Source organism: Penicillium roqueforti (genome assembly GCF_015533775.1).
Source record: "Penicillium roqueforti strain LCP96 04111 chromosome Unknown scaffold_34, whole genome shotgun sequence".
NCBI classification, from domain to species: domain Eukaryota; kingdom Fungi; phylum Ascomycota; class Eurotiomycetes; order Eurotiales; family Aspergillaceae; genus Penicillium; species Penicillium roqueforti.
Window position 1 is genome coordinate 70,542 of NW_024067598.1, and position 22,297 is coordinate 92,838.

The 22,297-nt window shown below is 49.5% G+C and overlaps 6 protein-coding genes across 6 annotated transcripts; 3 read left to right on the forward strand and 3 right to left on the reverse strand.

Moving 5' to 3' along the window:
* Window positions 1-320: 320 nt before the first annotated feature.
* Window positions 321-1,438, reverse strand: sidJ (putative siderophore biosynthesis lipase/esterase; the record flags this gene model as incomplete). Its single annotated transcript, XM_039076680.1, has 2 exons — window positions 321-1,322; window positions 1,388-1,438. The coding sequence occupies 2 exons, from the start codon at window positions 1,436-1,438 to the stop codon at window positions 321-323; spliced, it is 1,053 nt and encodes a 350-aa protein (XP_038925439.1).
* Window positions 1,439-3,377: 1,939 nt separating this feature from the next.
* Window positions 3,378-9,664, forward strand: sidD (nonribosomal peptide synthase SidD; the record flags this gene model as incomplete). Its single annotated transcript, XM_039076681.1, has 2 exons — window positions 3,378-3,803; window positions 3,860-9,664. 2 exons carry the CDS (start codon window positions 3,378-3,380, stop codon window positions 9,662-9,664), a joined length of 6,231 nt encoding a protein of 2,076 aa, XP_038925440.1.
* A 561-nt stretch (window positions 9,665-10,225) lies between these two features.
* Window positions 10,226-14,231, reverse strand: LCP9604111_8529 (ABC transporter ATP-binding protein; the record flags this gene model as incomplete). The annotated part of the gene is made up of 2 exons (XM_039076682.1): window positions 10,226-13,248; window positions 13,301-14,231. 2 exons carry the CDS (start codon window positions 14,229-14,231, stop codon window positions 10,226-10,228), a joined length of 3,954 nt encoding a protein of 1,317 aa, XP_038925441.1.
* A 942-nt stretch (window positions 14,232-15,173) lies between these two features.
* On the reverse strand, window positions 15,174-16,562 carry LCP9604111_8530 (GNAT family N-acetyltransferase; the record flags this gene model as incomplete). The annotated part of the gene is made up of 2 exons (XM_039076684.1): window positions 15,174-15,545; window positions 15,606-16,562. 2 exons carry the CDS (start codon window positions 16,560-16,562, stop codon window positions 15,174-15,176), a joined length of 1,329 nt encoding a protein of 442 aa, XP_038925442.1.
* Window positions 16,563-17,033: 471 nt separating this feature from the next.
* On the forward strand, window positions 17,034-17,903 carry sidH (enoyl-CoA hydratase/isomerase family protein; the record flags this gene model as incomplete). Its single annotated transcript, XM_039076685.1, has 2 exons — window positions 17,034-17,262; window positions 17,314-17,903. The coding sequence occupies 2 exons, from the start codon at window positions 17,034-17,036 to the stop codon at window positions 17,901-17,903; spliced, it is 819 nt and encodes a 272-aa protein (XP_038925443.1).
* A 1,110-nt stretch (window positions 17,904-19,013) lies between these two features.
* Window positions 19,014-20,927, forward strand: LCP9604111_8532 (uncharacterized protein; the record flags this gene model as incomplete). Its single annotated transcript, XM_039076686.1, has 3 exons — window positions 19,014-19,249; window positions 19,328-19,941; window positions 19,996-20,927. 3 exons carry the CDS (start codon window positions 19,014-19,016, stop codon window positions 20,925-20,927), a joined length of 1,782 nt encoding a protein of 593 aa, XP_038925444.1.
* Window positions 20,928-22,297: the final 1,370 nt, after the last annotated feature.

The window sequence follows — 22,297 nt, forward strand, 5'->3', positions numbered from 1 at the left end:
ACCTTTGAGCTGGATTTTCATCTTCCACGTATGTACTTTATTTTCGAATTCATGGATACACTACTCGATACACTGGATATTATGGTCTTGTAAACTTTGTTACTCGTAGCTTCAGGTTGAACAAGGCTATATTGCATACTCTCTAACACGCCTCATTCAAGCCCCGGCCACTACACAGTAAATTGGATAATGTGGACGTATTCCCGTAGATTCGATTATAGGACGATCAAGCATTGATCTTATTGCGCGCGCTTGGAAAGCATCTTAAATGGTATATAATTGCTTTTAATATAGTATCATACATTTTCATTGAAATTAGTTCAAGATCTATCCACCGCCGTCTTGAGGTATCCCAAGACCCTCTCAACAAGCCACTTCCGCGCCTCAGCTTGGTCATCATTACTCAAAGCATGAGAAGCATTAGGGATAACGCCAGTGTGCGTTTGATCCCAAATCTGATATTTGCCATCATGGTCCGTAGCCTTCTGCCACCTCGCCAGCATCTTGTTCTTATCCACATAATCAGGAACCGACTGATCCTTCCCAGAGATCAATACCATCAGCTTATGATTCAACAGTGCCTGCTCTTGAATCCGACCAAAGGTAGTCAAAAAGTGGTCATCGCTGAGATCCGAGCTGAACAGATCATCCTCCTGCGGCGACTGCGGACTCTCAGGACTAACCAGACTCAAGAATCTGCGACAGCTAATCGGCGTATTGGCAGGATAAATCATAGAAGTCAACTCCAGAGGAAGGATAGTATCATGGGGCTTGCCCTCGGCAACAGCCGCCTTGGCCAGCGCCTCCATCTCATCATATACCGCACGTGCCTTCTCAGGCGTCGTATCTCCAATGCCCCACTTCAACACGCAGAAGATAGCCTCGCGGTCCGAAACGGGCGCTTGCATGATCGCGCCGTCCAGCACGGGCCGCTTGATGTGTTCGATCTCCGGGTCGAAGGCCGGGATCTTGGTGTGCGGGTTTGGCTTGGAGAGGTAGTGCAGCACGCACTGGCTGCCCGTGGAATGGCCCATCAGGGCGATCTTGCCGCCGCCGAATTTGTCGCCTTTGTAGCTTTTGATGTATTCCAGACACTGGGCGATCTCGTCCGTGTCGCGGTCGAGATGGCCGAGGCCCCAGGATTGGTAGGAGGATGTGAGGTTGAGGGTGAAGAGGGACCATTCGGTTTGCTGTAGGGAGTGGGCGAGATCGGCCATGTAGGATGTTGTTGCGAGGCCATCGCCGAGTCCGCCGACGAAGAGGAGACTGTGCGGTTGGCGGACGGTGCTGGAGGTGGATTCGAATGTGACGAGGGTTTCGGTCTACATGGTTTCAATTGTTAGTTGTAGTCCCAATTGTTATTGTTGACAGCGGTGCGGGAACATACGTAGTGGTGCAGGATACCGGGAAGGCCTCCTTTGGGCCAGAACTTGGACATGTTGGCGTGTGTGTGTGTGTGTGTGTGTAAATGTGTGTAGTGGGGGTAGTGTCAGTTGAAGGGAAAACTATTCTAAAAGCTAGAGAGGGCGACCTCCGGGACAGGATCTTTTCTTTAATGAGCCAATTGCCGAGATCGGGCTCTATGTCTCTCCGGCATGACGGAATGTGGACAATTTTGTGTCGGTTAGCTTGGACCGAATAACGCGATCCACAAGGTGAACGGTTTCAGGCCATCTTATCAATCTGATTATACCGAGGCAAGCCGAGATATTAGGTAACAAGTCTCACATCCATGGAATGTTCAGTGCCAAGGTCCAACGTTGGAAGTTAGGGGGAATGCGGGAAACTGCAGACTTTTTGAGGAAATTATATCGATGTCTTGAATCAGGTACATGTATTTCAAGGTACCCGTTCAGGTAATACTCTGTATTGGAAAACAACGGGCTGTTACGTATTGGATACAGCGGGATGTATTTCGTCATAACGGTAAATACAGCAATTCAAGCTCGATTACGCCTGTTACGGCTAGTAATTATACAAAGCTTGCACGGGAAGTGAGATGGCCAATGAAACTCCACCGTTGAAACGACACATGCAGACTAGTCGGCACTAGCCTGTATAGGCAGGATCGACGGATCTGATTAGATTGATTGGCTGAAAACAGGAGAATCTGATTAGATTGCCCCTCTTTGAAAACTCTACCCAACGTGCAGGTTCGGCCGAACGTTCGTCAGCATCTGATCAGCATGTGCATCTCAACACAAGACTTTTCTGAAATGCTTAGGAAGTCTTGGTCAGCCTTACCAGGCTCATTCGAAGATCTTTGCCTGAAGAGGTTGTCGTCGTGTATAATATTATTCATTCGGATTCGAATGTAGACATTGTGCAAAAATAAGATTAAAGTATATGCGTAGCTTTTATCAGACCACGAAATTAATATAGACAAGTGGATGGCTACTTTGTGGCGTTTGCAAGAAATCCATTTAAACTTGTCTACAAGCGAGCCAAGAAATCAACGTAAGGAACGTGCGCGACAGAGTGAGGCCTTTATCAAATTTTCTTTTTAATATTCCACGCTTATTGCGCGAGGTCCAAGCGGATATTGACTTATTATTATGTACTATTGTTCAATGTATTCGGATGATTCTATGCTAGTACATTGCGAGAAGTGTACACGACTGGTACACGACACACATGTGCGTGTGATTTTTCAAGGTGGGTCTCGGAATGCAAGAATATCGAAAATCCCCTTCCTCGTTCTTCGCTTCCATCGGGCTTTTCCGCTTGACACGCACAATCGTGGATCCCCTAAGCAATTGGCCTCCGAGACCTCGGAGAACCATTCTTTTTCAGTTTGGAGTGCCTTGATGTGTTTCAGAATAGGACGATCATATTCAGGCTGACTGCAACATCTGTTATTTTAATTTATGTCTTGATGGTGAGCAATATCCTAACTGGGGTCTTCCGTAACCAATCTTGGCGTAGCATTTCCTTTTTTCCCTCGTTTTTCCCTTCTTTCCTCTTGTGTGGAGTCTGTGGACCCGATACGTCCTGTATCATACAGTATTGTATGCAGCTTTGAGATCTGAAATCACATACGACATACACGTATGGGTCCAAAATGCTCAGGAAAGATGAAACGGCCACATGCTTCGGCTTTCATACTGCCTTCCAGAACGGGCGTGAATAATCCACTCACCCCGCAATAGCCGATCTCGGTGATGATATGCAAAATACATGCAGGGCACATTCAGGATATCTTCGGAGCTTTCAAGCCTTGAGGTGGAGCTGATGCAGAACCGTGTCTAGTTGGCTATATAGTGACACACTTCCGTCAAATTAATCCGCGCAAAGGCTCCCGATCTAACAATCAAGCTCCCAATCCCTTCACATAAACTCGAGGGTACCAAGACCAGCTGCGCTGGTCAGCCGTCAAAATGGGCTTCATACCTCTCGAAGATGCCAATATTCGCAATGCGCCAAATGGAATTGAGAAAGTGCCAACAGACGTCAATGGCGACTTTAGCTCATTCCACATTGCGGATCTTGCCTCTGAACAAATCATCACTCCGACCGGCATGAAGGAAGAGATCGTGCTGTTGTCCTGGCTCATTGTGTTGTTGCGCAGCCGGGAAGACAGCCAAATATCATACGACTGGTCCTACAAATATTCCGCAAATGGCGCTGAGCCCGAGTCAGTGAACAAAATATTGATGAATGAAGTAATGAAAGGATTACAAAGTAATGTGGGAGAAGTTGCGACTGCGATCTCTCGGAATATCACCGCGGGAGCGTCCAGTGACGCATCGCTCGTTTTGAGTACCAGCTCTCTTTCGCGAACATCGGAAGAAGCCAAAGATGAAGTAAGTGAACGATTAAAACCATAGCCACTGAATTATAACTAACCGTAATTGAAAAGGGTATGCTTCATCTCGAAGTTCGGTTCGATAATGCCCACCTCGAGATCCGCCCATTGTGGCACACCGAGAACATGTTGCCGTACACAGTGAAGCACCATGTCGAGGCACTTGCCGACACTGTCAGAGTATGCCTCGGAAATCCCGATGCGACAATTGAACAATGTCTTCGCCCGACTGAAAGTGATCTGAACGATATATGGGGGTGGAACCACGAATTGCCTCCCACCTACAGATTTTGTATGCAAGATATGGTCGCTGAAAGAGCTCGCGAATACCCAGACAAAGTCGCCATTGATTCCTGGGATGGCAGCTTGACCTATAGCCAAATTGATCAGTGGTCCACTTCCGTAGCGTGCTCGCTCAAAGAAATGGGCGTTGAGCTGCACGATGTCCTCCCCGTGTGCTTTGAGAAATCCAGGTGGACGATCGTCGCTGTGCTTGGAGTGATGAAAGCAGGCGCAACTCTTGCGCTCATGGATCCAACACTTCCGCTTGCCCGTCTTCAAAACATGGCTGTACAGGTCGGCGCAAAGTCCATGGTTTCATCCCGCATGCAGTATGAGCTGTCGCTGGAGATCATGCCCACTGGAAACCACTTCGTCGTTGAAGAAGACGCTTTCACAAATCCAGCAAAGTCCCCATCAATTTCCGACTTACCCGATGTACCATCCTCCGCCCTCATGTACATCATCTTCACCTCTGGCAGCACGGGCACTCCGAAGGGAGTGAAGATTTCCCACCAAACTTACACGAGCAGTGCAATCCCTCGAGCAAAGGCAGTTGGATACACGCCAGAGTCCAGGGTGCTTGATTTCGCATCCTATGCTTTCGATGTCAGCATCGACAGTATGCTTTTAACACTCGGAAACGGTGGTTGTCTTTGCATTCCATCCGACGAGGATCGACTGAATGATATCAACGAAGTTATCCGCAAAATGCGAATTAACTACGCAGGCCTGACCCCCTCAGTGGGCCGAATTTTGGACGCGGATGTCATCGCATCGCTCAGCGGCCTCGGTCTCGGAGGTGAAGCTGTCTCGGCAAGAGACGCCAACCACTGGGGCAAAGAAACCAGAATCATTATTGGTTACGGTCCCTGCGAATGCACCATTGGATGCACAGTCAATGCCAGCGCTGCTACCGGCCGAGATTATCTCTCCATTGGCCCAGGCAACGGCGCAGCCATGTGGATTGCCAACCCGAATGACCACAACGAGCTTGTGCCAGTCGGCGCTGTGGGCGAGCTGCTCGTTGAGGGACCGATTGTCGGGCAGGGCTATCTCAATGACCCCGAGAAGACTGCTGCTTCTTTCATTAATGATCCACCTTGGTTGGTTGCAGGCCACAAAAACTACCCTGGTCGTCGGGGCCGTCTGTACAAGACTGGAGATCTTGGAAGATATGATCCCGATGGTCTTGGTGGTATCGTTTTCGTTGGACGAAAGGACACTCAAGTCAAACTGCGCGGACAACGTGTCGAATTGGGAGAAATCGAGAGTCAGCTAAAGGCTGTTCTGCCTTCAGAAGCTAATGTCATTGCTGAAGTGATTACCCCCAAGGATTATGGAGGTCAGCCAATGCTCGTCGCGTTCGTTGCCTTCCAACCAAAGGGACATGGACAGGCCGAGCTTGCCTTGGATGACATCTCAAGCGAATTAAGTAGCGTATTGACAAAGGCCAATGCGGACGTGGCGAAGACTTTGCCACGTTACATGGTGCCAACCACATATATCCCGGTTAATCTTATGCCGGTGTTGATTTCAGGCAAAACTGATCGCAAGCAACTCCGAGCATTTGGTGCGACAGTTGATCTGCGCCAGCTAGACCAAGGAGCTGCAAGCACCGCTTCCCGGGAACTGAATGAGCTTGAGAAGCGCCTGCGACAGGCCTGGGCCGAAACACTCAAACTCGATGCAGAAGCCATTCGCCCCGATGATAACTTCTTCGCCCTGGGTGGTGACTCCTTGGCAGCGATGAGACTCGTGTCTGTCTGCAGAGCGCAAGATCTCGACCTTTCTGTCATCAGCACTTTCGGAAACCCTACCCTCTCGGCGATGGCCACTGTCGTTCAGCCTTGCAGCTCTCATGTACAGGAAGATATCCCGGCATTCTCTTTAATCTCCCAATCTGTTGAGAGTGCTCGCCTCGAAGCAGCACAAGCTTGTGGGGTGGATCAAGAAGACGTGGAAGATATCTACCTTTGCACACCCACACAGGAGTCACTGTTCACCTTCTCGCTCAAATCGACAAAGGCGTACGTTGCTCAAAGAGTCGCATGTATTCCGTCGGATATCACCCTGGATGCTTGGAAGAAGGCCTGGGAAGATGTTGTTGCAGCAAGCCCTATCCTGCGATCTCGTCTGGCACCGCTTCAAGACCCAGGTCTCCAGCAAATTGTTGTGAAGGAAGGCATCTCCTGGAGATACTCCACAGATCTGAACCAATATCTCGAGAACGACCGAAGCGAGAAGATGAACCTTGGACAAAGTCTGGCTCGATACGGCCTTGTCAGCAACGAGAATGATGACAAGCGGTATATGATCTGGACTGTCCACCACGTTCTCTACGACGGATGGTCAGAGCCAATCGTTCTCAAGCAGGTCAGCGATGCCTTGCAGAACCGTTCTGTCGCGATCCCGACACAGATGCGGGATTTTGTCAAGTACGTACGCGATACAGACGAGACTGCCATGCATGACTTCTGGCGACGGGAGTTGAAGGGTGCTGTCGGGCCTCAGTTCCCCCGCCTGCCCTCTCGTGACTACATGCCCACTCCCAATTCCATGATCGAACATCAGATTTCCCTCGAGACAGTTGCTGGATCGCCTTTCACGATGGCCACATTGGTCCGCGGTGCATGGGCCCTCGTCGCCTCCCAATACACTGGAAGCGACGATGTCGTGTTTGGTGAGACACTCACTGGCCGTGATATTTCGCTACCGGGTGTGGAGAGCATCGTCGGACCACTGATCGCAACAATTCCCATTCGCATCCAGGTCCGCCGATCCAACTCAGTCGAATCCTACTTGCAGACAGTACAACAAACTATCGTGGCTCGCACACCCTATCAGCATATGGGAATGCAGAACATCAGAAAGGTCAGCCAAGACGCGCAGTATGCATGCGAAGCTGGCACCGGACTGGTCATCCAGCCCGATCCCGAGTACGTGGGTAGCGAGCTTGGATTTGAGCTTGGCGATGTTGTCCGCGAGGCGCTTCACTTCAACCCGTACCCACTCATGGTGGCCTTTGGAATCAACAAGGGTGGCCTCAGAGTTTCCGCCAGTTTCGATAGCAGCCTGATTGAGAGTTCGCAGATGCAACGGATTCTCGCACAGTTGGAAACCGCTTGCGTGCAGTTGTCTAAGGGTATTGACAAGCGCATTGATGAAATCTCTTGCCTTCCCGAGACTGAATTGAATCAAATTTGGCAATGGAACCAGACTCCTCCTCTTTTCGTTGACGAAACCTCTGGCAACCTTCGCGCCCATGCGAGCACCAAACAGGGATCAGTCTATCCTCGTACTGTGGTTCCTTGGGTTTGTGATGCTCGCAACCCGGATCTGTTGTCGCCTATTGGCAGTGTTGGAGAGCTCTGGCTTGAGGGAGCCTGCCTTTCTGGGGAAACAGTCGAATCACCTGCCTGGCTTGTGGCTGGAAGCTCTGAACACGCTGGCCGATCAGGAAAGGTGCAGCCTACGGGTGACATGGTCCAGCTCAGAGATGATGGAAGTCTGGTATTTGTTGGCCGCAAGGAGAATGTTGTACCCCTTCAAGGACACGCGGTGGATATTGCAGACCTCGAGTCGCATTTCGCAGCTCACCTCCCATCCGGAACTCGGGCAGCTGCATCGGTGTTCCAGCCGTTGAGAGAAGGCACTCAAAAAGCGTCCGAGCAAGAGCTGGCTGTCTTCATCGAGAATCAGCCTTCTCAGGAAGACAGTGTAAGAGTGATGCCGGCGAAATACGAGATAGTGGGCGATGAGACGACTGTATGCGACACTATTCCCGTTACACTTGCTGTGTCATTGAAGAAGCTCGACAAATTTATCCGTGACTCATTGCCATCCTACATGGCCCCATCTGCGTACGTCGTGGTTGACAAGTTACCCGCTGGACTGGAGCAACTCGACCACACCTCACTCAACCAATTGGCATCGAAGATTCCTCGAAACGTCTTCGAAGATCTCCGTGGAGGCTTCAAAGAGGCATGGACAAAGGGCTTAGCGCAGACAACCCTATCGCCCACAGAGAAGATCCTGCAATCCGCTTGGGCCAAGATCCTCCGATTGAGTCCCGAGCAGATTGACGTCGATGACAACTTCTTCCGCCTTGGAGGCGACTCTGTCTTGGCAATGAAATTGGTGTCAAGTCTCCGCACACAGGGACACAGCTTATCAGTGGCCGATATCTTCCAACACATGCGTCTTGGTGATGCAGCCAAGGTGCTGAAGGTGGACCAAGCGAAGGAAGCCGCTCCGCTATACAAGCCTTTCTCCGCGCTGAACAATCTGGATGTCAAGATGTTCTTGGCCTCAACTGTCCGGCCCAAGCTTGCCAACCCAGGCTGGCCCATCAAGGATGTGTTCTCGACCACAGATTCGCAAGCACTCGATATTAGAGGAACTATTGGAGCACCACGCACTTCCATCCAATACACCATGCTGTACTTCGACCAAAATATCGATCGCGAGAAGTTGATTAGCGCCTGCAATGACCTGGTCAAGACCCACGATATTCTGCGCACTGTCTTCATTGAGCATGAATCGTCCTTCCTTCAAGTTGTCCTTGAAGACGGACATGTCCCCGTGATCATGCGCCAGGCTGACAAGGATATTGAGCAATACGTCACCGACCTCTGCACAACAGACATCGAGTCAAACTTCGAACTTGGATCGCCATTCCTCAAGATCTTCCATGTCCAAGGCACCGACGGAAAGCACTGTCTCGTGCTAGGCCTTTCGCACGCCCAATATGATGGCGTCTCACTCCCCAGACTGCTTCAAGACCTGGAGACCCTATATGCCGGAGACAAGGTTGTGGACTTTGAGCCATTCGCCTCATACATGGCACGAGTTACCGATGGACGCCTCCAAACTAAGGCAATCAGCTACTGGGGCAAGCTGCTCAAGGATTCGACACTGTCTGTCCTCGATGGAGCCTCGGCCCAGTCCACAGACAAATCCATCTTCCACGAGAAGGCCGTCGAAGAATTCCAGCCCGTGCCGGAGATCACGACGGCGAACGTGCTCACTGCAGCATGGGCACTGGTACTGGTCCGTCGTCTGGGCAAACCCGATGTGACATTCGGCACGGTCACCTCAGGCCGAACGATCGACCTAGCAAACGTGGAGAATGTCATGGGTCCATGCTACCAACTCACTCCTGTCAGAGTGAAGTTCGAGTCGCAGTGGACAGCGATAGATCTATTGCGCTTTGTGCAGCAGCAGAGTGCCGAGTCTGCGGCGCACGATTTCCTCGGGTTCGAGAAGATCTCGAAGCTGTGCGCACACTGGTCATCGGAGGTACACTCCTTTGACTCGATTGTTCATCACCAGGACTGGGATGATTTCGATGATATGCCATTTGCTGGATCTTCTTGCAAGGTTGATATTTCCAACCCACATGGCGATGCTGCTTATCCCTTGAAGGCTGTCTCGTTCGTGCGCGGTGGGAAGATGCATGTTGGATTTGTTGGAAGTGAAAAGGATGTGACTTTTGTGGATGCCACGCTTGATGAGTTAGCTGCTGCTGTTCAGGAGTTGTCGGGCTGTCGCTCTGATCCCCTGGTTCTTGGTGCCTGAATATGATAGATGATATATGATATTTTTGTAAAGCAGATAGATTGAGATGATTTGAAATTTGATTGAATGTTTTTCTTATATTTCACGTGTCTTTTCTACAAACCTAAAGGACCTAGATACTCAAACCTTTGGTTTATGGCTTCATATCGTGCCTTGTATCTCTTTTTTTCCATTGCAGTGGGAATCCTCAAATTGTGGCCCTATTTTCCAGGTAGGGAGAAAATCTCGAATAATCCCAGAGAGAAGAGAGCCCAGTCACCACTCACAGAATGAAAAGGAGCTTACAGGATGTTGCTACATTAGGAGATAAGAATGTCTACTACGGTCTGAGTGATCTCCATGCTTGCTAGCTGACCTCGCTGGATGGTGTTGTTGTGTCGCACTCGTGGCCAGACTGCCCATCGTGCATATCCTTCTTCAATATATATCTTTTGAATACGAAAAGATGCCGGCCATTTCTACTAGTAATAGATCATAAAAACACTGGTAAAATAATAATAATAATAATAATAGGGATATATATTAAACAAGTACTAGAAATTTAAATCGGACATATACTTTTCAAGTCGCCACTGTCTGGTGCATGACATTCGCCCGGTAACTGTCGGACCGCAGGAGCAATTCTTCATGAGAGCCAGAGTCAGTGCATACACCACCATCGATCAAGAAAATGGTATCAGCCTTCCGGATAGTGTGAAGACGGTGAGCAATGGCGATGACAGTGATTCCCCGTGCGGCCTTTTCCAGACCATCCTGCAAGAGCTTCTCGGATTCAGCGTCCAAAGCACTAGTCGATTCATCAAGAATGAGAAGCTTGGGCTTGCGAACGAGAGCACGAGCGATGGACAATCTCTGCTTCTGGCCTCCCGAGAACTGGTTACCACTCGGTCCACAGAGCGTCTGGTAGCCATTTGGCAATGCAGCGATAACATCGTGGATGTTTGCGAGCTTACAGGCCTCTTGAATTTCTTCAAGGGTCACTTTGTGGTTGGGTCGGGCACCGAGACCAACATTGAACTCAATGCTTCCTTCGAAGAGGACGCTCTCTTGAGGCACAAGAGAAATCCAGTCACGGAAGGTGACATCCGAGGTCTTGGTCACGTCAACTCCGTCGATTATGATAGAGCCAGATTCGGGTTTGTACAGGCGCTCAACCAGGGAGATGATGGTCGATTTACCGGCACCACTGGGTCCAACGAGGGCACAGAACTTGCCGGGGCGAATATCAATGTTCAAGCCCTTCAGAATCTTCATGTCCGGCCGGGCAGGGTAAGAGAAGTGAACATCGCGCATCTGCACACTCGAAGCCGTGCTGCCCGAGTTGTAGGTGGGTTTCTCTTCAGTTGCCTCGACATCCATGGTGTATGGATTGAGCCGGCCACCCATCTTGTCCTTGCCGATCTCAATCAGGCCAAGGATTCTGGACATTGCCGATCGCGCGGCAGAAAGCTCAGGTGCGAGTGCGAACATCTGACTCCAAAGCAGGGCACTGACTAGGAGAGAGAAGACGACAATCAGGAACTGGGTCTGACTGTAGTTGCCGTTGATGATCTGCTTGGAACCCCACCAGTATGCCAGTGCATTTACCATGTTACCTAGGAAGTAGGTCATGGCTTGCCAGAAACTTGCCTGCACGGTGACCATAAATGTCTCCTTGCGGGGTCCTTTCAGGGATCGTCGGTAGGTCCTTAAAGTATTCTCTTCAAGAGAAAGAGAGGCGATTGTCTTGATAGAGGTAACTGCTTCCACACCGATGTCGACAGACTTGGTGTAAGCGTTTTCATGACGCTCCTCGAATTTGCCGAGGACCATGAGCTCCATTAGACCAGCTCCAAGCAGAAGGGGTACAAGGGCCAGGCAGACCAAGGCAATTCTCCAGGCAATAATGTGGGTCAGAATAATGGCGGCAATGAGGTTGACGGTGATAGAGAACAGGGTGCCAACGACAGATCCGCTAATACCGGCAAGGGCATTACCATCTCTGGTAATATAGGACAGAAGTAGAGCAGGCGACCGGCCGTTAGACTGATGCCACTGGAGATCTTGTTCAAACAGTGACCGGAATGACAACACTCGCACCTTATAGACGATCTTCTCAGAGACAAGGCCGAATCCTCCCCAGCTGACGATATTTGCAAAGAACTCGATGATCGCAAGAACGAAGAACATCAGACCGTAGAAGTTACCCCGTGAGCTGATGCTGTCTGCAGTGTGACAAGGGTTGAGACTTCCGACCGTGTTTCCGAAAATGACGGCTTCGCCAGAGAAGGCTCCGCCAACCATGCTGGAACCGAAAAGAGCAGCAAAAATGACAAGCGTATGGGGCTTGAGAGCTGGAGCATAACCCTTGCAAAGACCCCAGACGGATCTGACGGGGCCCTGAAGGTCTCTATTTTGTTCCTCTTCCTCATCGGAGTCACCGGCTGGTGCTTCAGTGGTTGAGACACGGGTTTCCTTTGTAGGTTCATGGTCATGTGAAAGACCGCCCTTTTCATTTTCCATGTCGGTAATAGAGGTAGCATCGGACTTGCTGACGCTCTCAATGCTGGCAGTGGTATCAGTCTTGGATCCAGCCGCAGCTCCGAGAGTCTGCAATTTAACCAGCTCAGAGTAAGGCCCATTCGCAGCCATCAACTCGGCGTGAGTTCCCTCTTCCAAGATATCTCCCTTGTGCATACAGACAATCTTATCCGCATTTGTGATCGTTGACAGACGATGAGCAATCGTGATAACAGTTCGACCGGTTGAGATGTTGTTGATAGCCCGTTGGATACGCTGTTCACTGCGTGAATCCAGAGCAGCTGTGGCTTCGTCCAAAATGAGAACCGCAGGATCCTTGACAAGGGCACGCGCAAGAGAGACTCGTTGCTTCTGACCACCACTGATGAGTCGACCACTAGAGCCAACCATCGTGGCGTACCCATACTGCAATGCTTCGATAAAGCCATCTGCATCGGCAAGCGCGGCAGCATGTCGGACCAATTGAACGATTTCGACGATTTCTGGGCCCCGTCTCTCTGCTGCGGTCATAAGATCTTCACCCTCTCTGACTTCGGTGGCTAGATCACCGAGGTCCGTTGAAAGGAGTGCCATCTTCAGGTGTGCATGGGCTGGTTTGCTTGAGTTCATCAAGCCGTGTGCGATGTTCTCCAAAAGGGATCGGTCGAGAAGGGAAGGCTCCTGCTGCACAAGACTGAGGAATCCTCTCAAGTCACGGGTATTGACATCGCGGATATTGTGGCCATCGAAAGTGATCTCACCTCCCGTGGCATCATACAAGCGGATAACCAAACCTGCGATGGTGGACTTTCCACTTCCAGAAAGGCCAACAATGGCAGTGTGCTTCTTGGGAGCAATAGAGAGATTGATCTTGTTAAGGACAGTGATCTCGGGCCTGGAGGGGTAAATGAAAGAGACGTCCTTCAATTCAAATCCACCCTCCGCCTCGGTGAGGCGAATGCCCTCATCGGAGTGTCCATCAATCAAGGATACACGATCAATATCGCTTCGCAGCTTGTGGTAACAGGCAACAGCCTGTGTAAACAGGTGGATAAAAGGTGCAACTTGACTCAGAAGCAGGGTAGCTATCGTTAATGTTAGTAAAATATTTCACACCAAGATATCTATTAAACTGACCTTCGACCAAGACAAAGATAACCGTGAAAATAGCTCCGACAGTGGCTCCCGCAGACTCGCGGCGCACTGCTGCGGCGATCTGTTTACTTCCTTGCCAGAATGCAAGACCGTTTGCACCATATGAGACGAAATACAAGACACCGGCTTGAATACCAGTGGCAGACGCCTTTTTCAATCCTTCGGTTTCCGAGTCCTTTAACGCCTTGGAGAACTTCTCCTCTAGACGAGCGTTGGCACCAAATGCATGCACCACAACAATGTTGTTCAGCGCTTCGGAGGCAATCGACGCAGCGGAAGCAGCATAATCCGACATGCGCCCGGTGTATTTCTCGATATAATAACTTCCAACAAATGACATAATGAAGTATGCGGGGATCAAGGACAGTAGCATCGCGGCAAGAATAGAGTCTTTGATAAATGCCACGACGTATGCGGTGACGAAAAAGGAGAAACTCGAGATACAGATTCCGACCTTCTCAGCTGTACCGGAGCGAATGGTTTGGATATCGGTATTGAGTCGAGAAGCAACTTCTCCGGCCGGCAGGTTATCAAAGAAAGAGGGTTCTTGTCGGAGCAGGTTCTGGAGATACTTTTCGCGGAGTCGCTGCGCCAGGCGCGCACCGGTCATCGTCCAGCATAGTAGGTGAAGGTAGATTAAAACGAATTGAGCAATGCCCAGGTACACGATCAGCAGAATTCTGCTATTGATGTCCGCTTGATCGCTGGAGTCCCCTTGCTCGCCAGCAGCTTCGGCACAGGTCACCGAATTGAAATCATCGATAAGTTGACCGAATACGATACCAATGATGGGGAAAGGGACACCCGATCCAATTGCAGACGCCAGGCCAACAAAGAGGGTTACCAATTCGAGTCGTGAGGGATTGGCAGCCACAAGCAGCCGAGGGTAGTCTGCAAGGTTCCCGAAACCCATGGTGACTCGAGAATGGCGTTCAACACTGGGATTGTCGTTTGAGTGTTGAAGAAGCTAAGTTCTTACAGGCGATCAATTTATCGCTTTGCAGTTTTAAAAGTGGCGTCACCATGAAAATTGCACCCACTTCTTAGCGTGAGTCCATTCGGCGAAACTACTTTAGCTGGGTTGCGACAAAGACCCAAGGAAAGATGTATGCCAAGTGTAAAGATGGGGATTCCAGGGGATTTCCGGATGTTTAACCTGCCGATTTGATTTTTTCCACTCTGCCGACATCGGTTTTGACAGTTGGATCCGAAGATGCAACCCACAAGGGGGGCACCTGAAGAATTTCAATTATACGGACGGGGGTTATCAGATCAAAATGGGGGTTTGAGTACCGTGGTTACCCTTACTGCCGTCCGTACGTGTAAGTCTGGGTCAATACGGCTATACTGTATCTATAAATCCCAAGTGTCCGTATTTTACATCCGGAAAAAATACACTATGTATTTAATAAAACAAAGTGGAGAGACGGTAATTAATACGGTACCTCAAACTCTGTCTTAGAGCTAGCAGGACGTCCTATTGGCTGATATCTTGTTAAATATCCGAAAAGCATATTCCATCAGAATACGTGTAGTATAACACAATATCATTATTATTCGAACGTACAGAAAGACAACAAAGCCCAGTGGGTCCTGTCACATCATCCTATCTTTTTAAAAAAGCCCAGAAGATTATCTGATTGATTGGGGCAAAGCGGAGTGCATAACGCGTTTCTAGGGGGAACTGCCTGAACAAGGAAGCTCGAGGTGGAGAACACGAGCTACCCCCACTTGTCTCGGAAAGATGATGGAAATGAATTAAAAATAAAAGAATATCTCCTGAAATTTTATACATTGCACAATGTTAAGCTTCGCCGATCAGAGTCAAGTATGAGTCAAGAAAGCTCAAGCAAATTTACAATTTCGCATTCCACGCGGCGCGATCAGCGGATTCTAAAGGTCGCTCACGTCCGTCCCAGAATAGTGGACACAACTGGAACCATTTTTCGCGACTGCAAATCGAATGGACCGATCGCTTATGGCCGAGATCGACGTACTTGCCAATTGTGAGTCCTTGCGCGTTCTCGTAGGACAAGATGGTCGCCCCGGTGGCCTTGGGCTCACCGACAGCATTAGCGGTCCTGGGATCGTCCAAGAAAACATAGTGGATACAGCTCGAGTACCAGGCATTTACGCGGTGTGCACCTCGGAAGCTGGCATCGCCGACAAGAGAGTGACGGCCTCGGTCATAGTCTCCAGCATCGTAGTAGGCGCCATAGTGATCCTCCTGTAGACAAGGTGTTAGTGTCAATGCCAGCCTAAAGCTTGACGGAGTCGGGGGATTTACCTTTGACCAGTACAACTCATAATACGAAAAGCGGGTATCATTGAAGCGTCCGAACAAGCACAGAACATGGGGATCGAAGTGCAGTTTGCGCAGATACTCGGTGTGCTGTTCAATAGTTCCAGTCTCATTCCAGCCTGCGGCAACACGCGGGTCATTTTGCCACTTGTTGAACAGCTGGACGTGTTCCGCATTTTGCCAGTCAACGACTTCGAGCGAGAAGTGCTCGTTGATCTCAGGGATGTAGCGACTGTAGGCAATTGATCCGGGGAACGGCTTAGGGCGGCGAGTCGGGTGGCGGGTATATACAGGCTCCTCGGGGAACTTGTTTGTCATTTGGTAGTTCTCCGGCATGATGGGATACTGAGACAAGGGCTCCCGCATGGGGCCGTCTGTGCCATCTCCCACCACCCAGATAGGACGAGGGCCCAATGGAGAAGCAGCACCCTGCCAGAAGGCGCTTCGGAGAATCAGCAAATCATCGAATTGCAGAGCCTTGTTTTCTCTGTCCCGCAGGTTCCGCGGGTGGTCGATTGCCAACCCGGTGGTAAGAAGCTCATTGCGGATGACTTCTTGCCCTGTGCCGGACAGGGTCAGTCTGAAGTACTCGATTGTTGGGTGACCAAGATAAATGGCGTGAACAACGTTCCAAATTTGGCCCAAAGAAGGGGTGCTGTTCCCTGACCACTGGAAAACAGTCTGGGGACTGCGACGCGCGCGACCCCAGGGACTGTTATCTGAGATAGGTGGTTGCTCGGCTTTGGGAATGAATGTCAAGTCAAGCCATGAGAGCGAGTCTGAGTGTAGCTGTTCAGGCAAAGGCCGGCCCTTTGCGGGCTGCTCGTCAAGTGTCAAGGTGCGCGTAGCCGGTGTCGATCCATTGACTGTGTTCACACGATATGCGGTCAGGTAAGGGTGTGGTAGCTTGACCAAAGGATACTGGTGTGATTTGGAGGCCATTGTCGTAGTTTCTCGATCGTCAAAGGTAGGGATCAAGAATTCCGAAGGAGTTGGAGTGTCGGTGTAAGAAAAAAAAAAAAAGAGAGCTCCCCGCGCTGCGCAATCAGATTATATGTATGGAGTAGGTGAGACCCTCAAACGGCTGAAGAATATCAATTAAGGAGATAGTAACCGAGGCCGAATTCTCTCACATATGTAACGAATGGTTTCGGGATACACGAGCCTGAATTTATCACCCTATGGGGCTGTTATTTTCAAACATGTACAATAATATATCTGTACGTTGTACGGAGATAATACCGATGTCGTCTTGTTATGGAGCCAACTCCCGAGGTTCCGTGGAAGCTTTCTGCGCCCGAGCTCTACGAATGACAATACATAATCCGTAGCCCAGCCCAAGAGAAAATATAAAGTCGAAGTCTAAGGTTGAATTAGTCACAATACTGTGCATATTCTGCTTCACAATTCATCATGTCGTTACGATCAGGGCCCTTGAATCATGAGAATTTCTATATCTCTTTCCCGCATGAGCGGATTGTCCAGGTCACAATCAATAGACCGGACAAGCTAAATTGCATCGACAAGAAGACTAGTCGAGAGATTGCCAAGATCTGGGAGCAGTTCGATGAAGATGAAAGCTTATGGGTCGCCATCATCACCGGTGTTGGGAGAGCCTTCTGCACAGGCGCAGATCTAGGAGGTGGGTTTCTTCTTTCTATCACCTGAACTATCGACTGACGGAATCGAGCAGAGTGGAACGCAATGAACAAGGCAGGCGTCGTCAATGACATGTCCGCTCCTGGCCTGGCCGGATTGCCTCGCCGGACCGGCAAGAAACCGATCATCGCCGCAGTGAACGGCCTCTGCATGGGCGGAGGGTTCGAGATGGTGGCGAATTGCGATCTTATCTTAGCCTCATCATCGGCCATTTTCTCCCTTCCCGAAGTGAAGCGAGGCATCGTGCCAGTAGCCGGATGTTTACCGCGATTGACCCGCACTATTGGCCTACAACGCACCATGGATCTCGTGCTTACTGGCAGGAACGTGAGCGCCACCACGCTACATGACTGGGGTCTTATCAGTCAAGTGGTGGAGCCACCAGCCGACGTTGTCCGAGCAGCAATTGAAGTTGCTGAGGTCATGTGCAAGAATAGCCCTGATTCCCTCATTGTTGGCCGTCTAGGTGTTCGAATGAGCTGGGAAGCTGGCAGCGTGGAGGATACTGTAACAGATCTCGCGGATCACTGGTATCCTCGGTTGGTTGGGGGTCCTAACTTTGCCGAAGGCATCCAGGCTTTTGTGGAGAAACGATCACCAAGCTGGAAGAATTCAAAACTGTGAGAGGAAAAAAGTCCACCCACACTACACCGTAATCAGATTTGGTGGCGCAACCATTTTCCACAGTCCGATGGCGGTGCCATGGTTGATAGTGGAGTGTGTACTTATCTGATTTAACTGTAACGCGACGTATTTAATTAATTTCTTTTTTTTGGAATGTTTGGGTCAAAATAAACTGCACGTGGTAAGCACCTTAAACCAGAGGAAGAGGGATGTATGCATTGAAGAAGATATGTAGGAAATAACTAAAGATATTTTCATAGATCTGCTATTAATTCCAAGAGTCTTGGAAATCGTGGAAATCTCATGCGTGTTTCATCGAACTCCGTTTAATACCATCTCACTGTATTAAATACCGCTAGTACCTAGTTAGTACGGAGTACATATATTGTTCTCCGTACTATGTACCCACTGATACCTTCTACATTGTATGATGAGTACATATGACCGGGTGAATCCGCACGGATCTCGCGTCTTTAGTAAGTAGCTTTTAGTGCTGACCCATGACGCCCCAAACACATTGACCCATTATTGTCATTCCTTATTAATATAGGATTTTTTTCTTATATCTTTTTCCGGCTGTCGGCGTGACAATTCCATTCTGCATGCCAAGCAATGCCAAGGTATGGATTACCGCAACAGGAAGCTTCCGCGAGGTACTTGAGCTTCAAGCAGTTACATCCCCGGTTAACATTGCCCTCGCTTCGTCTCTCCGGTATGAGATTCATCATTCATGCAATCTTATTAGCTTCTACCTTTGGAAAGTCCCATCATGGCTGACGCCGTCAGTGGGGTGACTAGACATGGCCTGCATACGACCATACGCAAAGAAGCCCTAGGGAGGAGAGGAGGGAAAAAATACAGTTTGTTCGATTATTACTCCGTAGCGAATGAACGCTAAGACATCGCCAAGACATTTCCTACTGGTTCATTTCACACGGCGTGCATTAGCCTTCCAAGATTGTACCAATCCGCCGAGTTCGGTATTTTTTTTTAAGCGCTGGATCTGGAGCACCAATAACCAGGGATTATATTTGCTATAAGGGCAAGGATTCCCATGCGCTTTTGGGTTCCTCCAACCTACTTTTTATATTTCCTGATCTCCAGATCAACATGGGTGTTTCCAGGTTCCGATCTGCCTTCCGGCGATCATCGACCCAGGACTCTGTTACTCAAATCCCTGTGACCACTGATGGCGATGAAAAGAGCAAAATCCCTACCGACCCCGTTGCTGTACCCAACAGCGCGGACCCCGAAGTTCCCACTCAAGATGCACAGCAAGGTGTCAGGGATGTCGAGGCTGTGACTTTGAGTTGGACGAGGACCATGCTGATTGCAGTCTTTGCAAAGTAAGCTTTTGTTCCCTCGCCTCGACGGGCGATCGACCCGTAAAAACCAGCTTATTTACTAACGTGAATCTTCAATAGCATCTGGTTCTTGTACTTCGTCAATGCTATGCAATCCTCGATTAACTACAGTTTGCTCAGCTATGTCACCAGTGACTTTGAGAGTCATTCCCTCCTGAATGTCATCTACATTGTTGCAGACGCCATGACAGCCTCAGTGTACATCCCCACTGCCAAGATCATGGACGTTTGGGGCCGTGCAGAGGGTTTCCTGGTCATGACCGTTTTTGCTACGCTTGGTCTAATTCTCATGGCTGTATGCCACAACCTTCCCACATTCTGCGCGGCCTACGTCTTCTACAGCATTGGATTCGGAGGTATGACATACTGTGTCGATGTCATCACCGCCGACATTTCCAAGCTCAAGAATCGAGGTTTGGCTTACGCTTTCACCTCCTCGCCATACATCATCACAGCCTTCGCTGGTCCCAAGGCCGCCGAGGGCTTCTACGAAGACATTAGCTGGCGATGGGCCTTTGGTGCATTCTCCATCATCTTCCCTATTGTTGCCTCCCCTCTTTACTTCATCTTGAAGAGCAACCTCAAGAAGGCCCAGAAGAACGGTCTTCTAGTCCCGGAGCCTAGCGGCCGGAATTGGTGGCAAAGCATTTGGCACTATACCAAAGAGTTCGATTGTGAGTGAAGAGCTTTTCAAAGCATTGGAAAATTGGGAATACTGACTTGAATAGTGCTTGGTGTTTTGGTGTTCTCTACCGGCCTTACAATCTTCCTCCTTCCGTTCAGCATTGCAACGTACGCCCCTAAGGGCTGGGCATCAGGCTACATCATTGCTATGATCGTCATCGGATTTGTTATGCTTGGCCTCTTCCTTGTTTGGGAGTTCCGCTTTGCTCCGACACCAATGTTCAACTTCAGACTGTTGACCGATCGAACCATCATTGGTGCATGCTTGCTCGACGCGACATACCAGCTCTCTTACTACTGCTGGAACAACTACTATACATCCTTTTTGCAGGTAGTCAACGATCTCACCATCTCCGAGGCCGGTTATGTTAGCAACACTTTCGACGTTGTCTCCGGCTTCCTCTTGCTTGGAGTCGGTTTCATTATTCGCAAGACTGGTCGCTTTAAGTGGACTCTCTACATTGGTGTCCCGCTTTACATCTTCGCCCAGGGATTGATGATCTATTTCCGCCAGCCCGACCAATCTGTCGGTTATCTTGTGATGTGTCAGATTTTCATCTCCATTGGTGGATCTGTCTTCATCATTGTCGAGCAGCTTGCCATCTTAGCTGCCGCCGATCACCAGCACGTCGCAACTGTCCTCGCCCTTCTGAACGTCGTCGGTACCGTGGGTGATGCTGCCGGTTCTACCATTTGTGCCGCAATCTGGACCAACACCTTCTACAAAGCCCTTGAGGCGAGGCTTCCTGCCTCTGCGATAGGAGACATCGATTTGATCTACGAGGATATTACCCAGCAGCTGTCCTATCCCGTCGGAACCCCCGCGAGAAGGGCTATTCAATCAGCCTATGCCTATTCTCAGACACGAATGCTTGCTGTTGGCACCGGTCTCATGGGTCTTTGCATCATCTGGGCCATCATGATCCGCGACATTGACCTCAAGAAGGTTGCTCAGGTCAAGGGTGTCGTCTTCTAAGGTGTTTCCCTTCTTCTTTGGAGATAATTTTCGACAATGATAATGTTGATGATCCATTTCCCATTATATCCAAACCACGACTAGCTGCTCCCAGGCAGTTATCAACCTTCGCTTTTTGTACCTTACTATTTAATCATATCAACATGACGGTCTGAATGCAGAGTGTTATGACTATCCGAAACAACGTTTCTATTCTTGTAAATACTTGGCAATGATATTGCCCCGAGTTTTCCGCGACCTGTAGCTCGCTTGGTGTTTGTTTCCGTTTACCGGGAGAGCCGCGGTATGGTATGATATGGTTTGGTATGTAATAAAATAAAATTGGCACTTTAAATAAGTTATGCAAATATACCGCTAGTAAGTATGTAAGTAATCTATGTATCAAAGTATGAAACAAAAACTGTCTGCATGTGCTTTCAAGTGAATCTTGTGAAATTCGAGCAATACACAACCATAATTATGTTGAGTAGCAGCTTGCAGAGCCCGGTGTCATCTGACAGATCCACGTATGACTAAAGTCATCCATTCCCGAGGTCCATGGTGGAACCAGGGAATATGTAAAAAGATCTGATAAGTTTCTTTTCCAACGCCCTTGCCGTTTTTGTACGGCACTACCCCTTTCCTTTCGGCTCAAACCACCCTGCTGAGACGTGGCTGAGGACCTCGAAAGTTACCTATCATTTCAATTAGCGAAGTAATAATAGCAGCTGGGATTAGATTGATATCTTGGGAACATTTCTCTTACAACATGCGGAGTACAAGCCGAAGTTCTACCACGTTGCTAAGTGGGTATGGCCGCGTTCTGAGGCGCAGCCGGATGTTCGGTTACAATCTTCCTGGAAATATTCCGAATGGTATGGAATCTGATGATTTTATCTGATCATCTGATTAGATTGGGCTACTGGTTCGGGTTCTCTTGGCACTTTTATCTGATCCCAAGGCGTTCGGTAGGCACGACCGCCAAGAAGCAGCCCATGGTCTTCTGTGGATGTCCGGGTTCGGCGGACTTCATCTCGCACTATTTCCCTCCCATTACGTACTTCAAAAGTAGCAACCTAGTGGCGTGGCCTTGACTGCTTGACAGAAAACCTTGCCAAATGACTCACGGCTTGAATCCCAAAGGTGTGACATGAGGTGCAAGTGTGACCAAGACTTGAGGGCTTCGAGGTCACGTGTGACAGCCACATGGTACATCATCTAGAGAGAGAAAGACTGCATACCCAACGCAGGTTGGCAAACAAGTCCATTAAACCTCCACTTCTTCCCATATCTTGTGTCCTTTCTCCCGTTTTGGGATTTTCCAGAATGGCCCTGTTGGAAGGTCAGATCACATGACCTTCATTGTTCGCTCCTGCTACATAGTCTTCTAC